The sequence below is a fragment of the Dysidea avara genome, chromosome 11 (genome assembly GCF_963678975.1).
Source record: "Dysidea avara chromosome 11, odDysAvar1.4, whole genome shotgun sequence".
Taxonomy (NCBI): Eukaryota; Metazoa; Porifera; class Demospongiae; order Dictyoceratida; family Dysideidae; genus Dysidea; species Dysidea avara.
In genome coordinates, this window is record NC_089282.1 from 16,176,365 (window position 1) to 16,202,202 (window position 25,838).

General features: G+C 39.1%; 1 protein-coding gene across 8 annotated transcripts; it reads right to left on the reverse strand.

The window, feature by feature from the left end:
- Positions 1 to 4,093: 4,093 nt before the first annotated feature.
- LOC136237616 (lysine-specific demethylase 2B-like) lies at positions 4,094 to 20,727 on the reverse strand. 8 transcript variants are annotated; one of them, XM_066027827.1, is made up of 17 exons: positions 19,639 to 20,727; positions 11,450 to 11,511; positions 11,324 to 11,390; positions 11,121 to 11,263; positions 10,668 to 10,736; positions 9,926 to 10,117; positions 9,079 to 9,874; positions 8,966 to 9,025; positions 8,531 to 8,908; positions 8,326 to 8,487; positions 8,169 to 8,272; positions 7,037 to 8,111; positions 6,905 to 6,972; positions 6,802 to 6,856; positions 5,684 to 5,866; positions 5,031 to 5,116; positions 4,094 to 4,977 (listed from the first exon to the last, which is right to left on the reverse strand). In XM_066027827.1, the coding sequence occupies exons 14-17, from the start codon at positions 6,826 to 6,828 to the stop codon at positions 4,266 to 4,268; spliced, it is 1,008 nt and encodes a 335-aa protein (XP_065883899.1). In that variant the 5' UTR covers positions 6,829 to 6,856; positions 6,905 to 6,972; positions 7,037 to 8,111; positions 8,169 to 8,272; positions 8,326 to 8,487; positions 8,531 to 8,908; positions 8,966 to 9,025; positions 9,079 to 9,874; positions 9,926 to 10,117; positions 10,668 to 10,736; positions 11,121 to 11,263; positions 11,324 to 11,390; positions 11,450 to 11,511; positions 19,639 to 20,727; the 3' UTR covers positions 4,094 to 4,265. The 8 variants fall into 7 exon arrangements, with proteins under 8 accessions (XP_065883899.1, XP_065883904.1, XP_065883901.1 ...); XM_066027829.1 differs by having other exon boundaries at positions 9,079 to 9,877; XM_066027835.1 differs by having other exon boundaries at positions 7,037 to 7,601; positions 7,742 to 8,111; positions 9,079 to 10,117.
- Between the last annotated feature and the right edge of the window lie 5,111 nt (positions 20,728 to 25,838).

Here is a 25,838-nt window from a genome sequence, read left to right on the forward strand (position 1 = left end):
TGATCGAAATTCAAATCGTGGAAATACCCATGAAATCGCTTTCATTTCTGAATAGGAACCATGCAGTGTGCTCCTTTTGTAAATATTTTCGTTAATTGTTCACTCAGGCGTGGTCTGGGCCTGTGGAGGTGTGTTTTATGCTGCGATGGCATCATGAGGAGAGTCTCAGACTACTGGGCTAATCGAGATGTTGAACCTAATGCACACAAACTGATTGTCACTTGATTCCAAGTGATTTTAATATATAATTGGAATAGATTATGGCTGTATTTTCCGAGATTTGAATATCGATCACCTGCGTGCCTATTCCATGCATTGGACTGCTCTATGCGTTTACTGGGCGAGATAGCTATATTGGTAGGTGTTTATAAGCTTCGTATCCTTGCTGTTGGAGACTGTCTCACTGATGCATCAACCATTCTGGTATTTGTTTGCAAAAATCGCGTCATTTTGGCCGAATTTCAGCATATAGATGGCTCAGCCAGATGGCTAACAAGCTTCAATTATAACCATACTCCGCATGCAGGTACTTTACCTAGTACTGGTCATTGCTGACCCACGGCGCAGTTGCTGCTCTGCTTGTCCTGTGCTCCAGAGCAAGAAACATTTTGTCTGTCGCCAAAAAGCTGCACAGATCGTGCTGCCACCAGAAACCGACCAATAAAATCAAACCACCAATACTTTGAGTTGATGATAGACTACTTGAACAATGTTGAGAGTGAATATCGTGGCATACGAAGAACTCTACGAACTGCTGCAACGAAAAATCACGTGATTTTAAGACATTTGTATCGTTTTCTACCAGAAGAAAGTGACAAACTTGGCTGCCACGCTGGTGTTATTCAAGTTACACTTAGCCTAACAGATGACAATAGTTAGGTAGTTGATTGGAGGATATCGATTTTTCGCGTTGCGGACCCTACATATGGTTGCTTAGAATTACCATAAATTATATACACCCTTTACGAACGATGCCCTCAAACACGCGTATAGAAAGTTTTTTACACAAAAATATTCTACATGCGCAAGCAAATCATGACGAATCTCAGTAATCCTTGAAGCTATCGAGATAAAACTTTGGTATTTTATAGCACACAAGTGGGGTACTTAGGCACTCAAACCATAGCCTGATTGGTTTCCATTCCATCCTTCAGTAGCGGATTATAAACGAAGTGTCCGGAATACGCAGCTGTCCGGAAACCCCCTTACTTACCTTAGGCCCTTATTCGGTGATTATTAGTTTCTCATCCAGCCTTTCTAATTATTATGATGCGGGCGGGAGGGTACTACCATTATGCCATTATTTTATAATATTAACACACTGATGTACAGACCTTGTCCAAATTGTCTTTCTTTCTTACTACAAACATTTCCTTCACCAGCTGATTCTACTTTTCGTGATCGCCAACTGTTTTTCGACAGTCAACTGAAAGCCTGCTTTGATGAAGTCGATAGAGCACGATTGCAACTGGCACTGCAGCAATTTGCTAAGGAAAACAACAGTTCTCCTGGTGATATATAGCGCATTGTAGCGTTTATCAACAAAAATTATAACAGTTTGGTATCACGTGTTCTTCCGAGCATGCGCAGAGTAAATAATGGCTTACCATGCGGTAGCTTAAGAAGGATGCGGGCGGTGGATGAGAAACTAATAATCACCAAATAGGGGCCTTATTAACCCTTCCTTGTGACCTTAGTGGTGACCTCAGGTGGTTGTTGGACTATTAGTGCTATTGAACAGGTGACGATTTTCGCTGTTTCACTATGGAAGGTATGTAGTTTCACTCGTGAATGTGCACCTCAGTAGTGATCACGAAGGACTGTAGGCCTATTCCTCAGCCAGTGTGTCACGAGTGAATAGGGCTAATTTTAAAGATGTAGTGGTCTTTTTTATTTGTTTAATCATTACTGAGCAGACAGCACAGTTGATGTACTCAGGAAAAGAAATTAATTAGTGCAATCACAGGATGTAGTTACAATGATGTTGTTTATTTATTTATTATCTAATTCATCCAAATAGGAAGGGGTGACACCAAAAGGCTAGGCCTGCACGAGGGTGCTTCCCCAAAATATTACACACATACGTATACATATAAGTTACTATAGCATAGTTCGACACAGTGCTATAAGTTCCGCTGAAAAAGAGTTAATGTTGTTTATTAGATGGTAGATTGTTCCAATCCTTTAATAAAAACTTTTGGTGCAAATAAGTGGATGAGTTTGGTATAATGAATCATCTTGGGTGATATAGTCTGGTAGATCTTTCCATTGGGAAGGGATTGACGGTGGGCACTCTTGATGTACAGTTTTGAAAAATATTTGTAATCTAGGTAGTTTTTATCATGATTGAATTCTTAGCCTCGTGTAGCATGCATTGTGAGCTTTTCACTTTGTGGTTTGTATAGGGTTAATTAATTAACTTACAGTTTTGACTTTTTTATTATAATCAGTCATTTATGCACCTATCAAAGTTATGCCCTAGGGTGGGGTAGTACAGGAGATTTGATAAAGTCTAGTGTTATATTCCCCAGTACTGGGGCTGAGAAGCTTGTCTAAGCCCCACTATGTCCCCACCTCGAAAAAGTGGTTCTATAGGCGGGTTGTGACCTAAGGCATGGTCTGGTAAGAAGTTGCTATGGCTTCAGATTTCCGTAGTGGGACTAGTACTCCACAAAAACACATGTGCTTGCAACTTTGAAGTTAGTTGTAAAAATGTCTAGCTAGTTGTTCTCTTGTTGTACATGCATATCTAGCACTCAAATGCTGTGCTGTAGTTGTGTACTTATTTATAAACCACACACTCTGCAGATTGGACAGCAAGTTATGACTGTCACTCTAAGGTGGTTAGAGGCATTCGCAACTAGTGACTAGTGTAAGTATACTGTTTATGCACCTACAATTTGTACCCCAAGTACAAGCTAAACAGGTGGAGTTTACAAACAAAAATGTTCCACAGGTTTGGATGGCCATACTTTTTTCACTTTGAGTCATTGTTTCTCATCACCACCTGCATCATCCTGACAACTCATTCCCATTGTATAAATTCACACAAGCCGCCACTTCGACACATGTGTTCTTTACACTGCTGTGACGCCATAGGTACTGACTAGCTCAACGTTTTCGATCACTGCCGTTTTCCAGTTGTGCAAGATCCAAGTCTAACGTGAAAGGAAGCAGTGTGAGCTTTGATTTTTTCAAAACTTCGGCAAAAGCACATTCAGTCTCTCCATGATTATTTTAAATTGTGTAACATTTTCATTACAACATATAACCCAATCCCACAATGATTCCACCTATATGCCCATATAAAATTGCATACATTTTTAGAGACCCTTGGATCTTGTGGATTTTAAACACCTTGCTTTGCTCGGTTTTAAAATCCACAAAGATCCTTGTGCTAGGTTTCTAACCTACACTTAGGGAAGGTTTTCACAATAGAATGCTCAATACTTTTGTCATCACTTTTTCCGTACACACCTAAGTAGTGCAAAGGGTAGCCCAGTCAACTGGGTTTTTTGCATTGTGTAGTGTGTGTGTGTATACGTATATGTGTACGTGCATGGGTGACTGGTTGTGTGCATGCATATAATTGTGTGTGTGTGTGTGTATACGTATATGTGCACGTGCATGGGTGAGTGTGGTGGTGTGCATGCATATAATTGTGTGTGTGGGTGGGTGGGTGGTGTTGCATTTTTGAAGAATGGTATGGTATTAGGAAAAATACCTCCGTATCGCACTTAGAAACATGGGTGGGCTATGATTTATACATTGTGCTTGTAGTAAAAGTTTTAGAACAAATGAGTACCACCAAGTCAGGTTTGAAGTATCCCAAAAAGTTAATAATTGTGTGTGTGTCTTAAAATTTTGTCCACTTTACTGCAATGTAATAAGTTAACGAGCTCCGATCCAGGGATTGCCATATAGATCAGCGGTTTCAAGTTTATTATCTTTATATGTACCACTTTTAGCTGTTTAGTATGGCATTAAAAGGTGCCACTTGAGGTTTCACTTGCATATCAAATCATGGAATTCGGTTTACTCATGGCTTTAATGTCCAACTGGTTCAAAGATACAGTACACTTTGAATTGTTATAATTATATGAGACAGCATTACATCGTGGGATTATGTATTACAGTTTCGAGTGTATTTATAACTAGTTGATGGTCTGCTTAATGCTATCAAACTGTATGATATAATGTATATACGAAACGTGAGCAGATGTTACAATGTCTGAGATACCAAGCTACAGTTTGTGTATATGTGTTTACAGTTCAATAATGTTTTCTTTGTTTTCTGTCCCTGATAATGCTGGATAATCTTTTATGTATTGGTCATATGATGAGTCCGATACTGATTTGAATAACTGACTTATTGGTATTACACGATCAAAGTGGTTCCCATTGGTATGGCACAGTTCAATGTGGTAATTGCTTGGGGATGGCAATGGCAAATTGGAATGTAGGGGATTATACTTCGGTGTGTTCTTTGGCTGGTACTGAGGCCATTTCCAAGATGAAGCCAATCCAACCATACTGTACACGTAAATTGGTAGGTATAGAAAATAAGAGAAAGCATAAATCTCTACTTGTGTAGCAAAGGTGCCTACTCTGCTTACTGTTTTACAGTGTTGAATAATATTTTCTGAGCTGTCTGATAAAAATTGTTTGAAAGTGTCCGAATTGTTTGATATAAACTCCATTATAATCTCTCGTAGGTTTGTATGGTGTTTCTCATCCCCAAAAAGCCCCTTTGAGAATGATCTGAAAAGACAATTACCATCACCAATGATCCTATCTAGAGACCTATTCTGTTCAGATAGTAACAGCTGGATGGAGAAAGTTGATGGACTAGGTGGCGTAACTGAAATTTCCCTACACTGGTCTTCTGTGATGTCTAGTCTCAAAGTACTTGCCAACATAAGACGGTAACTGAAAATACTGCTAGCAGATAGTGACAGCTTGACAGGATTTATTTCCCTACAGTTACTTTATGTAATCAGTATGTTACTATTCTGACATTTATAACTTGCCTGTTTGATGTACACAGTATTTGACTTGCAATTGTGTGTAATGACTTGATTGATGCTTCGACGTGTTGTTCCACTAAGTTCAGTGTCTATACAAAGATACACCCATAGCATTGTAAGTCTATAGCTATGTCTTAGTCTCAATAGTTTGGAAACATGATTCATGTTATATATAGCTATATGCATAGAATTCACTGTAAGATTTAGGGATAAAGTTACATTGGTGAATGAGTATGTCAAGTGATAGGTAAACTCATACTGCGATGAGTAAACCCATTATAGCTAACTAATGAACAAATTTTACAGATTTTTGTCTTAACCTTAACTTTAGTCCCACATCATTTAAGAAGCACATAACAATATTTTAGCACATTATATGCACTCCAATTGGAATACGTACGTATTAATGTGTAACATGGCTACACTTATAATGTTTGCATGGCTACATTTATGTTTACATGGTTTTAATGTTTACATTTATGCTGATATGCGTGATATATTGACAACATGAAGTACTGACATGTACTTGGATGAAGTATGTATGTATGTACGTAATTTGCCTGTTATGCACAAGTTGGTCAAGACGACTCAAGACTAAAAGTTTGTATATGAATCCAATTATATCTAGCTCAAACAGTTGCATAATACATACATACCTTTCTGCTTTCTGAAAGTTTGTTTTCCCCGATGTGAATTTTCCTATATGCACTTTCTATGAATACAACGTTGTTTAAGTCTCTCCTTTCCACCAAATTTCTTTTTATCAAGGCAATAATGACACTTTCCACAGTCTGCCTTTGTACATGCCTCACACTGACCACATCCTTGTCGTTTTTGTCCTGCAATAAGTACGTACATTTATATGCAAAATCAGCTAAAGCATATAGCCAATATATGCAACCATTGTAAATACTTTGTGTGATATATATACATTTAATAGTTTTACCATGGCCACAAGGGTATATATACCTGAGGGCGTGGGCATATATATCAGGAGTGGCCATGGTAAAAGTAATATACCACTTGGGTATGTTCACCTAATATTATGTGAAGAGACAAAACTACATTCACCACTACAAAGCTATGTAGATATTTATTGTGGGTTTGAATTTTGGGCTGTGCTATTCAAAAAAGAAATGATTGTGGATTTTTCTGGTTTTAGTGGTACCATTTCTAGCCAAGTAATCCAGTTAAGGAAATAGTCTAAGGTACTAGAGTAAGTGCTGAAGAGTAGAGGTTACGTATGGTTGAAATGTACTGTTTTGAGAACCAACCCCAACACTGCACAAAGAATTATTTAGTGGTGTGTAGTAGTTGAACTATGTGATGATGACTCATTTGATTATTTTTCCGTGAAGAGAATGCTATAAGCCTATATGCTAAATAAACTCAAGCCCACAATGCAAAACTTTAAGAAACCCAATAATTATAGAGAATCGAAGGGAACTGATGCTTTGTAGTTGCCTCAGCATAAAAGGCATTGTGGTCAGGGCTATATCATGATATCGTCCTAACCACAGGTAAGGTTAGGGCGATATCGCCCTGTGGTCAGGACAATATGTGAGTGGTTTCCTTTGATCTGAGGTGTCGGAAGTGGTATAATGGATGTTAAGCAGCTGATCAACAGCTGTGTATAGGAGACTTGCAGCAACATCACTTCTAGTATATAAAATGTAAACTCTAAAATATTGAAGTAAGCTTATGCAATCTCGGTCGTTTAGTTCAGATGACAATTTTATATGAAATAATGTGCATGTAGCTACGTATATTATACCTTTCTTAGCATGTGAGAATTTATCATCCATCAATTGTGAGTGAGTAAGTAATGCCTATATACAACATAACTTATACTGCTACATTACAAAGGCTATAAATACCTGTTCACTTGTGGTACTGGTTAACTGTGATTTATCACTTTGTGATATACCACCATGATCCATCATTTCTAGTTGTTAATTAAACAATTTATAGATAATAAGATAACTCAGTGACTGAGATATGAACTGTACCTGTAGCTGCAAAATTTTTCTTGCCTTTTGGACGGCCAACTGAAGCATTTGCAGCTGCTTGGAGTGGATCATCTCTTTGCACTGGTCTGGATCTTTTCGGTAGTACTGGGCACTCTCCTTTGGTTTTCCTCTTCATTTTGCTGTACTTCTTTGTCACCCGATTTGCTCTACTAATTTTTGTTGATCTCTTTCTGGAGTCCAACACCTCTTCTTTCATCAATTGCTTCATAGCTAATAGACCTACTTCTGTTTGTGATGTCGAGGCAGCTGAAACTAGTTCTAGGTGCATGCCATGTACTTTCTCTTTTAACATCTCTAGAACCTCAATGTCATTAATCATAAACACAGCTGCAGTACATTTTGCTAATTCATCTCTTAGCTGTTTCTGCAAACAGAGCAACTTTGAACCAGCTGTTTGATAAGGTGCACGTGGAATGTGGGTTAAAGAATGCATTGTGGTTGATGAGTTATCATGATTGTGTGCATCATCTTGCTGATCAGCTAGTTGATAGTCATCCTGATTAATGTACATGTCAATTTCGTTGTCCAAAGTCATGTGAGGACACTGTATGCATGGTGGAGGAAGGTCATTCCAAGTCCAGCAGAAATTTTGAAAAATACAGAACATGTGTTTACATGGTATTTAGCGCAATGTATAATAAGGGCATGTGCAGTTTCCACCCTTAATGTCAATTGAATACTCACCATTTTTTGAACTTATTTGGTAAATGCCATTTACTTTGTCTACTTCAGTAATGGTGGAGATGTCGATAGCTTTGGCTTTTTCAATACTTGATAGGCAGGCACTTATGACTGGCTTGGGACGATTATGTAAAAAGGAAGGAAGAGGCTCCCTTGGAAGTCAGTGATCTCTAGCTTGCCTGGCTGACAACCCTATGTACTCCTTTTCTTGCTCAGGAAAGACATGCTGTAGTAGGAGTTTTATCAAGGAAAAGACTGACTTATCATTACGTAAGATAAAATAGTGGTTTTTCAAAACATTGTTAAATGACTCTGTGTAGTTATTGGTGTTTACTTCTCCATGAAACTTTTGTCTGAAAACATGGCACCAAAGCTGTGAAATTTACATTATGGTTTGTTATGTACACTGTATATACAGTAAAAAACTTACTGGCTTGCAACTCAGCCATCCATTCTGCAGATATGTCTGTAACTTTTCATTGTCTTTGTACCAGGAGGAAGTAGTGATCTTTACTAAGGCCTTTTCGTGATCTTCTATACACAATCCTAATACAAATACTATTCTAAAACAAGACAAATGAACTTACTGGTTCTGGAATACATCAATTCTTTAAATGCTTTCTTTGCAGACTGCTTCACTTCAGGTGATACACCATGGTGGAAATTGTTTACCCATAGTTCAAAAGCTTGAAGGGTGTGGAAATCACACACAAGCCTGACACAATTTGGATGTATATCCTTAACAGCTCCTGAAATAAAAGGTAAGAACAATCCTGTTCACGGGTGGTATACCTAGTTCCTGTGTACTCTTGTCAGTCATAAAGAACTGCGGACACCATGATGGATTCCATTCTGCCAGTTTCATTAAGCCTTCTCTTATTAGATCTTCAGTTTCATACTGTGGGATGATGGTCCCTACTACTCTCCCTATCCCAAGAGATGTTTTTACAACAACAAAAAAAGCAGGGAAACCCATATCATAAGGTTTTGTATGTTGCATCCATACAGGTGATAGTATTACCATACTGCTGTAGCCATTTACTTTGCTGCTTTGTTTGAAGGACTAATAAAAATGGCTGTTCATCATTAAAGCATATTTCTTCTTGATCAGCGTCTGGCACAAAAACTTTTGAAACTGCCTCATCTGCCTCTTCCAGCAATTCAGAATGTCTATAATATCATACAGTACATAAAAAATAACACCATTCTATAATATTATCTATATACCTTTCAATGGGATTCTTACTGTTCATGTGGGACCCAGCTTTGCTTATATGGCTTTCAAGCCTATAAAATAAAATATGGTAGCTATATTGATCAAATTAAACTAATTCATATACTTTGCAGTGCCTTTGTTGTATCGCCGGAAGTAATGCTTTATACCTGCAGTGCTTTGTAGTAGCTCCATTACTGCATCTTGATCAAAGAGTCCATTGCGTTGCTTTGTCATAACTTTTGTTACCATTACCCTGATGTCAGCCGTTGTGGGATAGTAAGCTCTGTTAAATTGTGATGGTGGTTCAATCAGCACTCCACTTTCAATGTGGGCTGGTATAAGATCTTTATCAACCAATTGCAAACTATTCAGAAGCATCCTTAAAGCTCTTTGATTTAAGAAGCACTCTTGTACCAAGTCTGTGACCTTCTGCTCTATCTCAGTTAGAGGTTTCATTGTAAGCTGATCTTTGATGGATGATGGAGTGTGTGATGACAAGTGTGCACGTAACAATGGCACTTTGATTTCTAAAATTTCCATCCCGTTATTGACTATAAGGTGTCTAATGTGAATGCATGCTGGACAGCCAAGACGATGAGTGCCAATTGAAGCACGTGATTTCTTCTCCACATCTAGACTTGGTGGATTGAATTTCCCCTTACCTCCACGCAAGCAATTATATGTATGTACCCATGATGATGTATAGGAGAACTGGCCTTTGTTTACTCTAATAACACCTTTTTCTCTTGTTTTAATGTTGGCTTTAGAGCCATTTTGGGCAGTGTATTCGCACTGTGTTTGAAGTGTAAACTGTTGAAGCCACTTTTCCCATTTTTCCTCATTATACGGCATCATGTAACCAGTTGCATTTGGTGTCTTCAAGTTGTTTGGGTTTGAAGCATAACATTCCAGGTGGAGACCTGCTAAGTTTAAGCAACACTGAGGAAGTCCCAGTTTTTCGCAACAGTCACCTTTTTTACAGGTGGCATTGCTTTCGTCATGTCGCAGCTGTTGGCGACATGTTGTGATGCTGTTCTGCTTGTCATCACAGCTAGTGCACACATCAGCACCAGCTTCTTCATGCTATTTCATCATTCGGCAATACTCAGTACTCCTCTTATTTCTGTAGCATGATATGCAGCGACCCAAGATTTCTATGTCAGCTGCATTTATAAGGCACACATAATGTTGTAGCTTACAGTAAATATTTATTCACATACACACTTCTGAAAGCACTGCATGGTGACATGCACACTATCATGCAATTTTGTTTGCATTGTTTTATATAGCTGTGATCTAATCTAGGTAACTAATGTGATAGCTATAGCATGCCTCATTGGATCCATGCCTCAATAGCTTGTCATTTTTATATTAAGTCAAGCATAACTATTAATTTTTGTACAAAGTGCATGGAATTGAAGCTAGTTTCCTGCCCCTTAGAAAAACTTTCTAGCCAGCTTAAAGTTAAAGCTCTCTAGCTACACCTTTTACATCCACTTAATAGACTTCGGCATTGGCAATCATGAATACAATTAGCTTTGATCAAATAATTCAGAGAACAGCTCACCACGACACCATCAGTGATTCAGTATACTTCCTACGTCTAGCTACAGGGCAGCTTTCGAGGCATGGAATGCACTACTAAACCTACAACAGCTGACTATATGCCAGCTGCAGCACGATGATCGTGTGCACAAATATATGTCAGTATACCTTCACAGCACTCCACAATCGCTTGAACTCCACTCTTGGGCTCGAGCTCAGTAGCATTGTTGGCCATATCTCGTGATAGGTAAAAACATGTGACAATTACTTGCAACTCAACTCTCTGCACTCAAATAACGCGCCAAATTATTTCTTTGTAATTTTACCGTAAATTTTAGTTTTATGTACAATAACAATACAAACTATTCGTAAAATAAATTACCATAAAAAGTTATAGTGAAATTGCTCTGGTGGAAAAAAGTAGTCTGGACGTCCACCTCTAGGGCTGGTGGTACAGACTACACTAATGGTACAAATGAATAGACAATTTGTTTGTATGTGAACACATAGTAAACTGGCTGCTATTTCACAGTGACTACATAGTAAATGCATCACCCTATGATGTAAGTTTAGTCTAAATCATGGATCATGAATTTTTATCTAATTAAGCCCCTCGTTTACCTTAATGGAGTAGGTAGGACAAAACTTTGATAGATGAACAACTATTGTTGTTAGTTCATTCCAGTCTTCTTCACCTAGCCACTTCTTAGAAAGACAGCGTTCAACTTCCTTGATGATTCAGCAAATTGTCTCTTATGTATTCGCTAGAAATAAGGAGAAAGAAGAGAACTGTAGTATTGCTCATATATGCACTAAATACATACCATCACTGTACAGTATATGGATAAAGCGTGAAAGTCATGTGTCCTTGTCATGATCATCTATAGGGACCTGCCATATTGCAATTTAAATGTTACATACAACGGAAACAACTGTGTTGCAGCTTTTACCTTACATAATTCTCAGAGGTTTGCATGTGGTAGCATGACTTCAACATGGTATTCACTAAGAGCTATAGTAAAAAGAGAAAGAGCATTTCACTATTTCTGGTGCAACTCACAATATTATGAAAGAATGTATCCATAGTGGTTAGCAAATGTCAGCATCAACCAGCACTCAAATAAAGTAGCCACCATTACCACTCACCAACCACTACAGATCTCTGACTTACTCAAATCAGTAAGTCAAGGACCCACATATTTTGTCATACATTTCTGGCCTGTCTCTTGAAGCCACCACTATTTGCACATCACTGCAAATGGGACCATGGGAAAGTGTGTATACCATCACTGGCAGAGGTATCCACCAAGTGCTATGTATTTTGGCACTATTTAGCCTTGTTGGTACCAGTTAGTTAGCCCTACATAACAGCTGCATGAACAATAGGTATGGGGAAAACTATTTATACTAGCTTGCATTGAACCAGGTGAGCATCACTGACCCAGGTAGTAATCCCAGTAAGACATGGATCTGAACCGGATTGATTAAAGTACACCATAAATACAAATGCAGTCACATGTACATGCACACATGGACACACCCACACACCCCACACACTAGAGTTGTAATGATATGGTATTTGGGTGTAAATATATATACCAGTATAAGGAAAAATTAGAAATTTTAATTTCGATCAGGGATCTTAGAAAAAAAAAAGTAAGGAAACAAGGGAGGTCACCTACACCTGCAGATACACTAGTGAACATTTAATCCCTAATCCAGTCTATACCCCAAGACCAAGACTGAATTAGGGATTAAATGTTCACTAGTGTATCTGCAGATGTAGGCGACCTCCCTCCCTTGTTTCCTTGTTTTTTTTCTATGATCCTTAATCTTTCAAATTTTTCCTTAAACTTGTTTGCTTACTTTTTTTGTAGCACTATTATGGCTGGTGAACCCACGCATGCCACATCAAAAGAAAGGATGGTGCCTGATTTAATGTTTTCGTCTGAACGTGCACCCCAGCTATCAAAAACTGCTTTGAAAGTGTAGTGGCCATTACACTTCGCTTTCAGCTATGTTCAGCCCTTTACACAGCACTACAGACAAAAAGCAGTAGAAGAAGTGCCTCTGCAACAATCCAGTCACCTCGAAAATATGACGATTCATGCGCCCCCAACTATCAATTAGCTACTGTCTAGAAAGTGCAGCAGCCATTACTCTTCGCTTTCAGCTATGTTCAGCCTGTTACACAGCGTTACAAACAAAGAACAGTGTTAGAATTGTCTCTGCAATCAGTCCATTCACCAAGGAAAATACGGGTGATTCCTGTTTACAAACGTACTGTAGGGAAGCCATGCATCGCGCTACCACGAATTGACACCTTGGGCTGTCAGCAAAAATGGGACACAAAGGAGGACAAAGGTAAGTCCATGATGCATGCATTGTACATACTGCGGTATGCCCAAAAGGCACGTCTCAGGACGAAGCAATGTCAAACAGTGAAAAATTAAGCCCATAGCCTTAGTGAGTTACGTACACTTGCCTGAAGACATCAGGCAGGCGGGAGGGCGAGCGGGCAGGTGGGCGGGTGGGCAGGCAGGCAAATTAATCAGTAGAAAATTCCATTGAATAATTATTTTTTATAATTTTGTAACTATTTATTGCAAGCCTTTAGGATCATACTGAAGGCACTTTTGGGCTTGGTTATGCCTAACCAATACTACCAACGTGCCAGGATGGAGTTGTGAAGCTGGTTTTTGGGTGAATTTTTTGGCTAGGAAAACCCAAATCTCCATGATCCCTAATATACAGTACTACTGTACTGTATGATATATATATATCAAGACACACGGTAGTGTGTCGTGCGGCCCAAGAAGCCGGCGCGCAACCCCGTGAGTATATTGACAGGAAGAAAGAAAACGCAATTTTCGCGCCTCCGTAGCTCTGTGCTGCCTTGATGAAACAAGACAAATTTTACTGTGCACATTCCCTCCAACTTCAGTACTCCACATTCCAAATTTGAACGAAATCGCTTCAGGCATTCCCGAGATATGCGACTTCAAAAATTGGCTTAGTTTCTTTGTTTTTTTTTCTTCTTATTTTTCTTCCTCTTTTCGCACACTTACAAAAACTGCTATAAAACGCGAACGCGTTATCCGATTGCCTTGAAATTTGGCACACAGAAGCGGGGTATAAAGGCGCATCTCGGTACCAACTTTGGCAGGAATATCATAAACAGACAAAGAGTTATGAGCGATTATGCACTAAAAATAACACCAATATGTTGTCACGCCTACAGGGTAAACCGCGTATGGGAAGAAGCTGAAAATCGGTGGGTGAATAGGTTAACTATTGAACCTCAAACCTTTTGTGGTTTGAAAGAAATCGAGCTAAAAACCAGGAAGATACAGCGAAAAAATCAACAGTGTGTAACAATTATGCAATCGAGATTAGCTAATTTTTTATTATTATTTTATTATTATTATTATTATGCTTGCCACGCCTACCAGATAAACCACTTGGGGTAATGCTTTGAAAATCGCTGTACAGATGGAGTTATCATCTTAGAAAGGCTCATCAATGGTGTACAAGAATCAGACTTAAAGCCACGGAGTTATAACACGAAATCCAACTTGGTGTAGCAAGTGCGAGATCGAGATACTCTAATAGAGCAGTCATCCTAATAGAGCAGTCACCCTGAACAGAATTCAAGAGATCAGTTAGAAATAAGTAACCTGTATAGAGATCAGCTACAAACAAATCACCCTGTAGACGGTTCAGCTACAAACAATTCACCCTGTTCAGACATCATTTAGAAGAAGTTTTCTTATAGAGAGTTCAGTTACAAACAAATCACCCTGTTGAAAGATCAGCTAGAAGATGTCACCTTGTAGATAGTTCAGTTACAAAGAAACCACCATGTAGAGAATTCAGCTACAAACTAGTGACCCTGTAGATACATCAGCTAGAAGAAGTTACCTTGTAGAGAGTTCAGCTACAAAGAAACCATTTTGTAAATAGCTCAGCTGCAAACAAATCACCTATACAGAATTCAGCTACAAACAAATCACCCTGTAGAGAGATCAGCTAGAAGAAGTTACCTTGTAGATAGTTCAGCTACAAACAAATCATTTTGTAGAGAGATCAGCTAGAAGAAGTTACCTTGTAGATAGTTCAGCTACAAACAATTCACCCTGTACATAGCTCAGTTAAAAGAGGTTTCCTTGTAGAGAGTTCAGCTACAGACAAATCACCCTGTAGAGAGATCAGTTAGAAGAAGTTACCTTGTAGATCGTTCAGCTACAAACAATTCACCCTGTAAAGAAATCAGCTAGAAGAAGTTACCTTGTAGAGAGTTCAGCTACAAAGAAACCATCATGTAGAGAATTCAGCCGCAAACAAATCATGTGTAGAGTTCAGCTACAAAAAAATCTCCCTGTAGAGAGATCAGCTAGAAGAAGTTTCCTTGTAGAGAGTTCTGCTACAAACAAATCACCCTGTAGAAAGATCAGCTAGAAAAAATCACCTTGTAGAGAGTTCAGCTTCAAAGAAACAATCATGTGAGAGTTCAGGTACAAACAAATTGTCCTGTAGAGAGATCAGCTACAAAGAAACTATCATGTAGATAGTTCCGGTACAAACAAATCACCCTGTAGAAAGATCAGCTATAGAAGGAATCACCTTGTAGAGAGTTCAGCTACAAAGAAACTATCATGTAGAGAGTTCAACTACAAACAAATCACCCTGTAGAAAGATCAGCTATAGAAGAAATCACCTTGTAGAGAGTTCAGCTACAAAGAAACCATCATGTAGAGAGTTCAGCTACAAACAAATCGGCCTGTAGAGAGATCAGCTAGAAGAAATTACCTTGTAGAGAGTTCAGCTACAAAGAAACCATCATATAGAGAGTTCAGCTGCAAACAAATCACCTGTAGAGAGTTAAGCTACAAACAAATCTCCCTGTAGAGAGATCAGCTAGAAGAAGTCACCTTGCAGGAAGTTCAGTTACAAAGAAATAAACCATGTAGAGAGTTCAGCTGCAAACAAATCACCTGTAGAGAGTTCAGCTAGAAACAAGTCACCTTGTAGAGAGTTCAGCTAGAAGAAGTCACATTGTAGAGCTACAAAGAAACTACCATGTAGAGTTCAGCTGCAAACAAATCACCCTGTAGAGAACTCAGCCACAAACAAATCGCCCTGTAGAAAGATTAGCTAGAAGAAGTTACCTTACAGGGAGTTCAGCTATGAACAGATCACCCTGTAGAGAGTTCAGCTACAAACAAATCACCCTGTAGAGAGTTCAGTTACAAAGAAACCACCATGTAGAGAGTTCAGCTGCAAAAAAAATCAATCACTCTGTTGAGAGTTCAACTAGAAGAAGTCACCTTGTAGATAGTTAAGGTGCAAATAAATCACCCTGTAGAGAATTCAGCTACAAACAAATCACCCTGTAGAAAGATCAGCTAGAAGAAGTTACCTTGTAGAGAGTTCAGCTACAAAGAAACCAACATGTAGAGAGTTCAGCTGCAAACAAATCACCTGTAGAGAGTTCAGCCAGAAACAAGTCACCCTGTAGAGAGATCAGCTAAAAACAAGTCACCCTGTAGAGAGTTCAGCCAGAAGAAGTCACATTGTAGAGAGTTCAGCTACAAAGAAACTACCACGTAGAGAGTTCAGCTGCAAACAAATCATCCTGTAGAGAGTTCAGCTAGAAGAAGTCGCCTTTTAGAGAGTCAGCTACAAAGCAACCACAATGTAAAGAGTTCAACTGCAATAAACTCAATCACCTTGTAGAAAGATCGGCTACAAGAAGTTACCTTGTAGAGAGTTCAGCTACAAAGAAACCACCATGTAGAGAGTTCAGCTGCAAACAAATCACCTGTAGAGAGTTCAGCTAGAAATAAGTCACCCTGTAGAGAGTTCAGATAGAAGAAGTCACATTGTAGAGAGTTCAGCTACAATGAAACTCCCATGTAGAGAGTTCAGCTGCAAACAAATCACCCTGTAGAGAACTCAGCTACAAACAAATATGCAGTGTAAAAAGATCAGCTAGAAGAAGTTACCTTGTAGAGAGTTCAGCTACAACGAAACCACCATGTAGAGAGTTCATCTACAAACAAATCACCTGTAGAGAGTTCAGCTAGAAACAAGTCACCCTGTAGAGAGATCAGCTAGAAACAAGTCACCTTGTAGAGAGTTCAGCTAGAAGAAGTCACATTGTAGAGAGTTCAGCTACAAAGAAACCACCATTTAGAGAGTTCAGCTGCAAACAAATCACCCAGTAGAAAGTTCAGCTATGAACAGATCACCCTGTTGAGAGTTCAGTTAGAAACAAGGAATCCTGTAGAGAGATCACCTAGAAGTATCGCCTTGTAGAGAGTTCAGCTACAAACAAATCACCTGTAGAGAGTTCAGCTACAAACAAATCACCCTGTAGAGAGAGAGAGTTCAGCTACAAACAAATCACCCTGTAGAGAGATCAGCTAGAAGAAGTCACCTTGTAGAGAGTGCAGCTATAAAGAAACCACCATGTAGACAATTCAGCTGCAAACAAACACCCTGTAGAGAACTCAGCTACAAACAAATCGCCATGTAGAAAGATCAGCTAGAAGAAGTTACCTTGTAGGGATTTCAGCTACAAACAAATCACCCTGTAGAGAGTTCAGCTACAAAGAAACCATTCTGTAAAGAGCTCAGCTGCAAACAAATCACTTGTACAGAATTCAGCTACAAACAAATCACCCTGTAGAGAGATCAGCTAGAAGAAATTACCTTGTAGATAGTTCAGCTACAAACAAATCACCCTGTAGAAAGATCAGTTAGAAGAAGTCACCTTGTAGAGAGTTCAGCTACAAAGAAACTACCATGTAGAGAGTTCAGCTGCAAAGAAATCACCCTTTAGAAAATTCTGCCAGAAACAAATTGCCCTGTAAAAAGATCAGTTAGAAGAAGTTACCTTTTAGAGAGTTCAGCTACAAAGAAACCATTCTGTAAAGAGCTCAGCTGCAAACAAATCACCTATACAGAATTCAGCTACAAACACATCACCCTGTAGAGAGATCAGCTAGAAGAAGTTACCTTGTAGATCATTCAGCTAAAAACAATTCACCCTGTAGAGAGAGCAATTAGAAGAAGTCACCTTGTGGAGTGTTCAGTTACAAAGAAACCACCATGGAGATTTCTGTAATCAATATATGTGACCGGATTTGCGAAAAGGGGTCTTCCACACACATCCAATTCCATAAACGTTGGAGACCATAACTCAGTGTTCAAGTAACATATTAACCTTTCACCATGTATTCAGCTATAGTGGTGCTCACCACTGTCCAAATTTCAAGGCAATAGCTCTTTCCAATCTGAAGTTATCAATTGTCAAAGTTTGCAAATTGGATGTGTGTGGAAGACCCCTTCTCGCAAATCCGGTCACATATGTATTATACAGCATATATAATTTGTACATTTACTGATAAAATATTTAAAGTACATCTACTTCATCTTTTCTTCTTCCTGTAGTAAAGAAAAAAACATAGGTTAAAAAAGTCCCAAAGCTGGCCATAGGCCGGCTTTGGGGTATACAAATACAAAAAGAAATGAAATCTAATCCAAAACAGCCAAGCTGTAAAAAAAGTGTGCGGCCCTCAGAAAGGCTATGGTGAAAAAAGATGTGAAATCCAAGGTGGCGGCCAAGAAATGGCTGTGATGGTAGGTTAATGGTAAAAATTTTAATAATGACAATTTAGGTAAATTTTGTGAAGCGGCACAAAAATTCACCTGAATTGTCATTATTAAAATGTTTACCATTAACCTACCATCACAGCCATTTCTTGGCCGCCACCTTGGATTTCACATCTTTTTTCACCATAGCCTTTCTGAGGGCCGCATACTTTTTTTACAGCTTGGCTGTTTTGGATTAGATATATATATACACACTGTATGTGTGAGTGGCACAAGTAAAATCCAAATAATTCATTATTTCTTCTAATAAACAAATCTGAAAAAAATTGCATTAAAATTTGCATTATGATGTCATTATTATGACATCATCATTATGACTTCATGCATATAAAATATATTAAAATAATTCATAATGTTAATATGACATTCATCACGGACTAAATTATGTAATTGTATTTTAACAAATAAAATTTAAAATATGGCAATAATACTTGGATTTTACTTGAACCAAACAGACACAAACACAGACACACGCACACAGATGTAGACACACACAGACACACAAACAGGCACAGACACACACACAGACAGACACAGACACACACGCAGACACACACAGAGTCTCCATTGTATCACGGTACAGTGATTATCACACACAAGTGGAGTATAAACAAAAGATTGGAAATAACAAAACCCTTTTCTTTTTCCAAAATGCTAAATAATCATTTAAGTATAGAAACCAACATCTAACATGTACACCCTGTACAATAATTTCCCTCATGAGAATGTTAGCCATTAAAATGTAGTACCGTATTTCTATTTTATAAACCATTAAAAACAATTGAGGAACGCATCTGACAAAGCAATTTTTTTTACTATTGTATATTTAGGGAAGTTGAATTTCAGATAGCTAAAGTCGTGGCCATGTAGCTTCATATGCCTTTGTACAAGTATATAAAACCAACTTCTAGATTATAAGGAAAAAAAAGTCATTTGTCCTCTTCATGGGCGAGTGATAGGCAACAGAGTGATTACTGTAAATAGTTGAATGAAGAGTGAGTCCATGTACAATTTCGCTACGAAAAGTTTTATCATAGTGTAAGTGGCAGCAATATTTACAAGTGGAACAAAAAATTAGGAATTTTCAATATGAGTAGGGATCAAAGTAATAAAAAGTACTGAAACAAGAGAGATTATCTACCACCTGAAGTCATGCTAGTACACAAGTAATCGCTACTTCAGTTGCCAAGATTTAAGATATAATGGCACTGAAGTAGGGATTACGTGTGTACTAGCATGACTTCAGGTGGTAGATAATCTCTCTTGTTTCAGTACGTTTAATTACTTTGATCCCTACTCATATTGAAAATTCCTAATTTTTTGTTCCACTTGTTTGTGTACTTTTTACAAACATTGCATGAATCTTATCTTTTATGTGCATGCAGTTTCTATTACACAGGACACTAAAGTTACTATTTCTTCAATGTCTATGGTTTGCTAGCTATGTTATAGACAACATTACCTGTGTTTAGATTCTTTGCACAGTTTCTCAATATTAGAAAAGTAGTACTTGCTGGTTGAGGATCTAGTATATAGCAGCACGGGATTTGGCAACATCCTTGCGGTAATGTTCTTTAGTGCTCTCTGCAGAATCCACACGAGACTTTTCCAAGTCTTGATGGTAGTGTTCGCTTTTCTTTTTTGCAACTTCAGTGCGAGACTTTTCCAAGTCTTGATGGTAGTATTCCCTTTGCCTTTCCGCTGACTCAATGCGAGACTTTGCCAAATCTTTGTTAAATGATGTTTTGGTGGCTTCAGCTGATTTCTCACGCGACGCTGTTACATTTTTGTAGTACTCATTAGCATGACACTGTGATCGGCATTCACTGCTGTACTTGTCCTTTCTCTCTGAGAGTATAGACTCTCTATGAGCTTCATAGTACGCCCTGTTATTCTCCTTCTTTCTACTCTTCCGCCGCTTCCTTCGAAGGCATTGCCGCACCCAATATTGCCTCAGAGAAAACACACAAAGCAATAATAACCACAATAACCTTAGCTAACGCTATTTTGCTACGAATTATTTCTAATATCGCTCAAATACTTGAGGTAGATACGTTGTTTACAGCAAAGAAATGCATTTACAAACGCAAGCAATATTAATTTTGCCGGTTAACTTTGCCAGAAACAAAAGATATAAGTCGCTAAATATATTCACTTACACGTACAAAGCTTCCCGATTGTGAACAGCTCGCTCTTCCTGCTCAAAATCAACTTCGAACTTTCAACCACATGTATTCGAATATTTTACCGCGAAGATTATGATTACTCTATTTAGCGAGCACTCTTATTGAAACAGACGGCGCCGTACATTGAAGCCATTTTGTGGAGTTATTAACACTACCTGTAGTGAATCCAGGACGATGGCGACATTAAAGAACGATGAAAGGTAAGACCCTAGCGCAAGGATTGTATTTCTATCGGTGTAGGAAAGGTTTAATCTATAGGCAAAGCGAGCCGTTTTCATGCAAGAAGTAGGACTGTAGCTGTTGCCATCTTCCCGCTAGGCCTGGCTGAAGGCATCAGTTAGGGAGTCAGTCACTAGAAAATTCGATCAGATAGAAGTTTTTTTTAAATTCGTGGAAACTCATAGGATGCATTTCGTGCCGTTTTGAAGGCAAAATCGTGCTTCACTTTTGTAATACAATACTGCTGAATCGCCGAGATGGTTTTGCAAGTCTGCTTTTGGTGCATAATTTTTTGGCGGGAAATCGTGAACCTTGACGATCCCTACCATTAAGTACTACCGTACTTAATGATTACTAGCTATAGTCCACTCCAGTCACTGCTTGAATTTGAACTGTTGAAGCCCGACTCTGGCCGGGTACTGGTCTTCCATGACACAGAGATGCTCAGTGTTTCCGAATGCACTGCAAAATTCAGTGCTTGTTGCTCAGCTTTGCCTACAAAGAATATCAACAAATAGAGTTGTAGTTTGTTTTTAAATTTTAGCTTAATAGCTTATATTTCTAGAAATACGGTACATTTTTTACGTCCATACACCTCGGTGTAAAACTGTTTACATGTTCATGTAGTGCTTGAAATAAAGTTTTATTTCATGTATAATAATATCCTGTTGTACAGTAATAGAAGCCTGGCGCTCTGGCCTACAGTACTCACTTACACATTATTTCATATTCAAAATTAATTCCGTCTTCAAAGGGTTAAATAATTAATCATAAGTAATTCAGTAATGCTTACTTTTGTCTAACATCTTGAAATGAGGCTAGCTATGTCAAATTAGCCAAAAGTAGGGATTAAAATGCATCTCATTTTAGCAAGTAGTCTCTAATCTTGTTTGACTTGTTTCTTCCTTGCATGGATCATTCTCATTTCAGCTGTAAGCTTTTCCTTACTTTTTATAGCATGTGTATTGTATTGATCCCTACTTTCTTTTAAAATTTTTAATTTTTAATAACTAGTTTGTTAACTTTTTATGTCTATCTAGCTAGCTTTATTGTACACAATCATATCCTTTCACTACATTTTAACACTAGAATAGAGTTCATGGCCTCCTAACTATTCTTGACATTTTACAGGGTTGGTCAGGCAAAGTAATGGCTAGGGTATAGGGTTACTACTAAAGCCGTATGCAAAACTAAGTATGCATTCTTTTTAGGGGTCTGGATTGCCCCCATCTGGGACTAAATTCAAATAGCCACTCTGAGATTGCATCTGAGAGTGTTTCAAGACAGAAATCAGCAGTTTATTTGATGAGTGTTCTATTATTAGAGTATTTTATTGCCTGTCTGCTCAATTACAGTAGATCGATCTGTACTTTTAATCAGCAAAACCTGCTATGGCCACTGCCGTAGTGGCCATATAGTGCCTTCTTTTTCCTTTTTTTTTCTCAGCTATCTTCTCTTTGTTTTCTGCATAGTGCTTTTGGTTGTAGTTTTTTCCTTCGCTCCATTCAAAGGCATGATTACCTCACCAAAAACTACACTGGTAAGACCATAAAGCAACTAGAGATAGCAACTCCTTGACTACTACGCCCATTCATACTCTTACGAGGACTAGAACTTCATTAAAATCACTTGCAATAATCACGTGGTAGTAACGTGCACCGCAATAATCTTTCGGAAAGAAGGAAGGCCAATGAATGATGAATGCGAACAACATGGTGCACTGGACAAAACGTAATCGTCACTAATTGAAACAATAGATTTGTGAATCTGCCGTCATTACTTTGGCTGTCTAAAATTTCTGGAGCCCTACACCTACCACTACCGGGTCTTACGGCAGGCAGGAAGGTAGGCAGATGTAACGAGTTGAATTTTTATTTTTACTTTAAATTCACTGTACATCGAGACAGTCGGCTTTTCACTTTGTTTAACCAAGTTACAGCATCATTACAGCTGTACTAATGCATTCCAGGTGGTTTTTTTTGTGAAAAATGTATTGCAAGGCTGTTTTTTAAAGTATGAAACCATGATTTCTTACCAATCCCTACTTATAAAGTATGGTATTGAGCACTACCATGCATACTTAATGATATTTATGGCAACAGTACGCAAATGACACAACGATTAGCAAAACACGTCATTCACACCAATAAACAAGTTGATGTGCTACTTCTAAAAATCAGGTGCCATGCAGCCAGCTAACTCAACTGGAATTAACCATAGATATATAGTATATGCTACTATGAATTAACCAACTATGTATTACTATTTTACAATAGGGTAGTTATTTTACAATAGGGTAGTTTTGGGTTGTGCAATAATATTATTAGCTAATTCTCGTATTTCGTAATTCATGAAATTTTCATAATTCGTTCAATTACGTTGCTATGTACTGCTAAGGAAGCACTTGTTAAACAAACCGCTTTTAACAACATATTACGCACAGAAGTATCTTCTAAACTGTTTTATAGTTTGACTACCTTGTTTTTCCTCACAAATTCTCTCGACAAAGCCTCAAAGCTGCTCTTCATTTTCATTCACGTACGTAAGGGATACGCCCCCTTTCAACTCGAAGCGATAGGCTATTCCTGGGGATTGACTAAGTTCACCCAATCCCATGTCACTCACGTGACTAGGATTTTTTTTTTCCCGACTAGGATATGTAACCACAGTATTTTGCGGGTGAATCACGAGGTGACGTAACACGTACATTACAACTCTTATTAAAGCGATTTTGTAGCACAGGCCGCTCGGAGTCCACTAACTCGTGAAGGTACAGTAAATGATATATCTCACAACAACAACAAAATCAGTCACACACTAACTCTGTGTACAAAAGGATGTCCTAGAGTTACAAGTGTTTATTAGTGGCATGCAAGTTGTTAATACCTATACAAAGATCTGTTAGTTACAACATTACTGTAGTGCATAATATTATAGTAATCACAGTATTACACATGTCCCCTCCTTGTAAGTACATGTCCCATGTCAAGGAACCCCATCTTGATAGCGAAGTGGCTTACGTCGATTTCTGCGTTGCGGGTATCTTCTCAAGTTATTTCTGTCCTCACTTTGTGGGTACAGCAGTACTTCTGGTGCCTCAACTTCCTCTTCCTCATAGTCATCTACCAGTTGTAGGACAGTTCCTGGAGGTGTGTTGATGCTGTCTTCTTCTATTGTATTTTGCACTTGACTATCTTGGGTTCCACTGCCAGGTTGGCTTCTATCTCGCATTTGCTGAGGACATGGTTTCAAACGTTCAAAGTTCACTACTTGGCGTCTTCTACTGCCCGTGTCCTGAATGCGGTATACCAGATCTGTGATCCTCTTTATGATTCTATACGGGCCAGTCCATGGGCAGTGTAGTTTCTTTGCTTTATGTTTTCCTACCACTGGGGTAAATAACCAAACCAGATCTCCCTTTTCATATGGTTCACCGTGTACCTTTTTGTCATAGTGTTCTTTCTGTCTGCAGGCAGCCCCTAGGGAGTGCTTTCATGCAAGTTGATAACTTTGCTCTAATGACTGGCGGAGTGTGCTCACATACTCTAATGGGGTGACTGGAGGAGTGTTGGGATTCCCATAAATGATGTCAAGTGGTATCTTTGCTTTCCTTCCATACATCATATAGAAAGGGGAATACCCAGTGGAAACATGCTCGCTTGTGTTATATGCAAAACACACCTTTGCTAAGTGGCTTTCCCAGTCCTCACCCTGTTCATCTGTAACTGTAGCCAACATAGCCAGAATAGTTCTGTTGAGCCTCTCCACAAGGCCATCACCCTGTGGGTGGTAGGCGGTGGTGTGTGTCTTGTTGATTTTTAACAGCTTGCTTACTTCCTTTACCAAGGTGGACTCAAATTGTGCCCCTTTGTCTGTATGCAGCTGTTCGGGGATCCCAAATCGACAGAACATGTTATCAACCAGCCTATTAGCTATTGTTTTGGCCTCTTGGTTGGGAATTGCATAGGCCTCAGCCCATCGTGTAAAATAGTCGGAGACTACTAGGATGTACCGGTTGCCATTGCTATTTCTAGGGAATGGACCAACAATATCTGCGGCCACCATTTGCATGGGGTATCCACATCTGATGTTTTGTAGTGGGCCTCTGTGTTGGTCCTTTCTTTGCAGCGCAGTGTGGGCAGTTCTGGCACCATTCTTTGGAGCTTTGAAAGTAACCTGGCCAATAGAACCGTTCTTGCAGTTTCTTAAATGTCCTGTCTTCGCCCAGGTGCCCACCCATCCTTCCTCCATGTATTTCCTGTAAAACTGAGGCCTGGTGGTCCTTGGGGACTACTAATTGGAAGTGTAGTTGACCCTGGCCAGCCTTCTCAAACTTTCTGTATAGAACACCATGTTGGAGCACTAGCTGGTCCCACTGTTGTGTGAGCTGGGTTACTTCTCTACGATGTCCCTTGAGAGTGTCAGCTATAGGTTTACAACCTGCTTCTTTAGCCTGTAGCACTGGCCCAATGATGTCATCTTGTGACTGTGCTGTTTGCAGATCGATGTCTGTAGTTGACCGCTCCCTCTCAGCTATACTGGTTGCTGCCACCTGGTGTGTTCCTTCATTGCCACAGTGTGACTCAAGTCGGTGGCATTGGTTGCACGGCCGACGTGACAGAGAATCGGCATTTGAGTGGCGTTTTCCAGGGCGATGCACAATTTCGAAGTGATATTCTTGCAGTTGCTCAATCCAGCGTGCTAATTGGCCCTCTGGTTCCTTGAAATTCTGCAACCATGTTAATGATCCATGGTCAGTTCGAAGCACAAATGGATTACCAAGTAGGTAGGGACGGAAGTGCTGGATGAATTTCACTGCTGCCAGCAGTTCTTTCCTCGTGACGCAATACTTCCTCTCTGACTTACTTAAGGTACGGCTGGCATAGGCAACTACAACCTCCTTCCCTTCATGCTGCTGGGAGAGCACAGCACCAATACCATCATAGCTAGCGTCCGTGTCCAGAATGAACGGCTTGGCAAAGTCTGGGTAAGACAGGACTGGTGATGTAGTTAATCGGTGTTTCAACACTGCAAACGCTTCGGAGCATTCTTTAGTCCATTGGAATTGACGTCCCCTTTCTGTCAGCCTATAGAGTGGCTTTGCTATAACTGCAAAGTTGCGGACAAAACGGCGGTAATATGAAGCCAACCCTAAGAATTGTTGCACCTCTTTCACTGAGTTAGGTGCTGGCCATTTTGATACCTTGTCTGTTTTTGTAGGATCAGTTGCCACTCCATGTCTTGATACCACATGCCC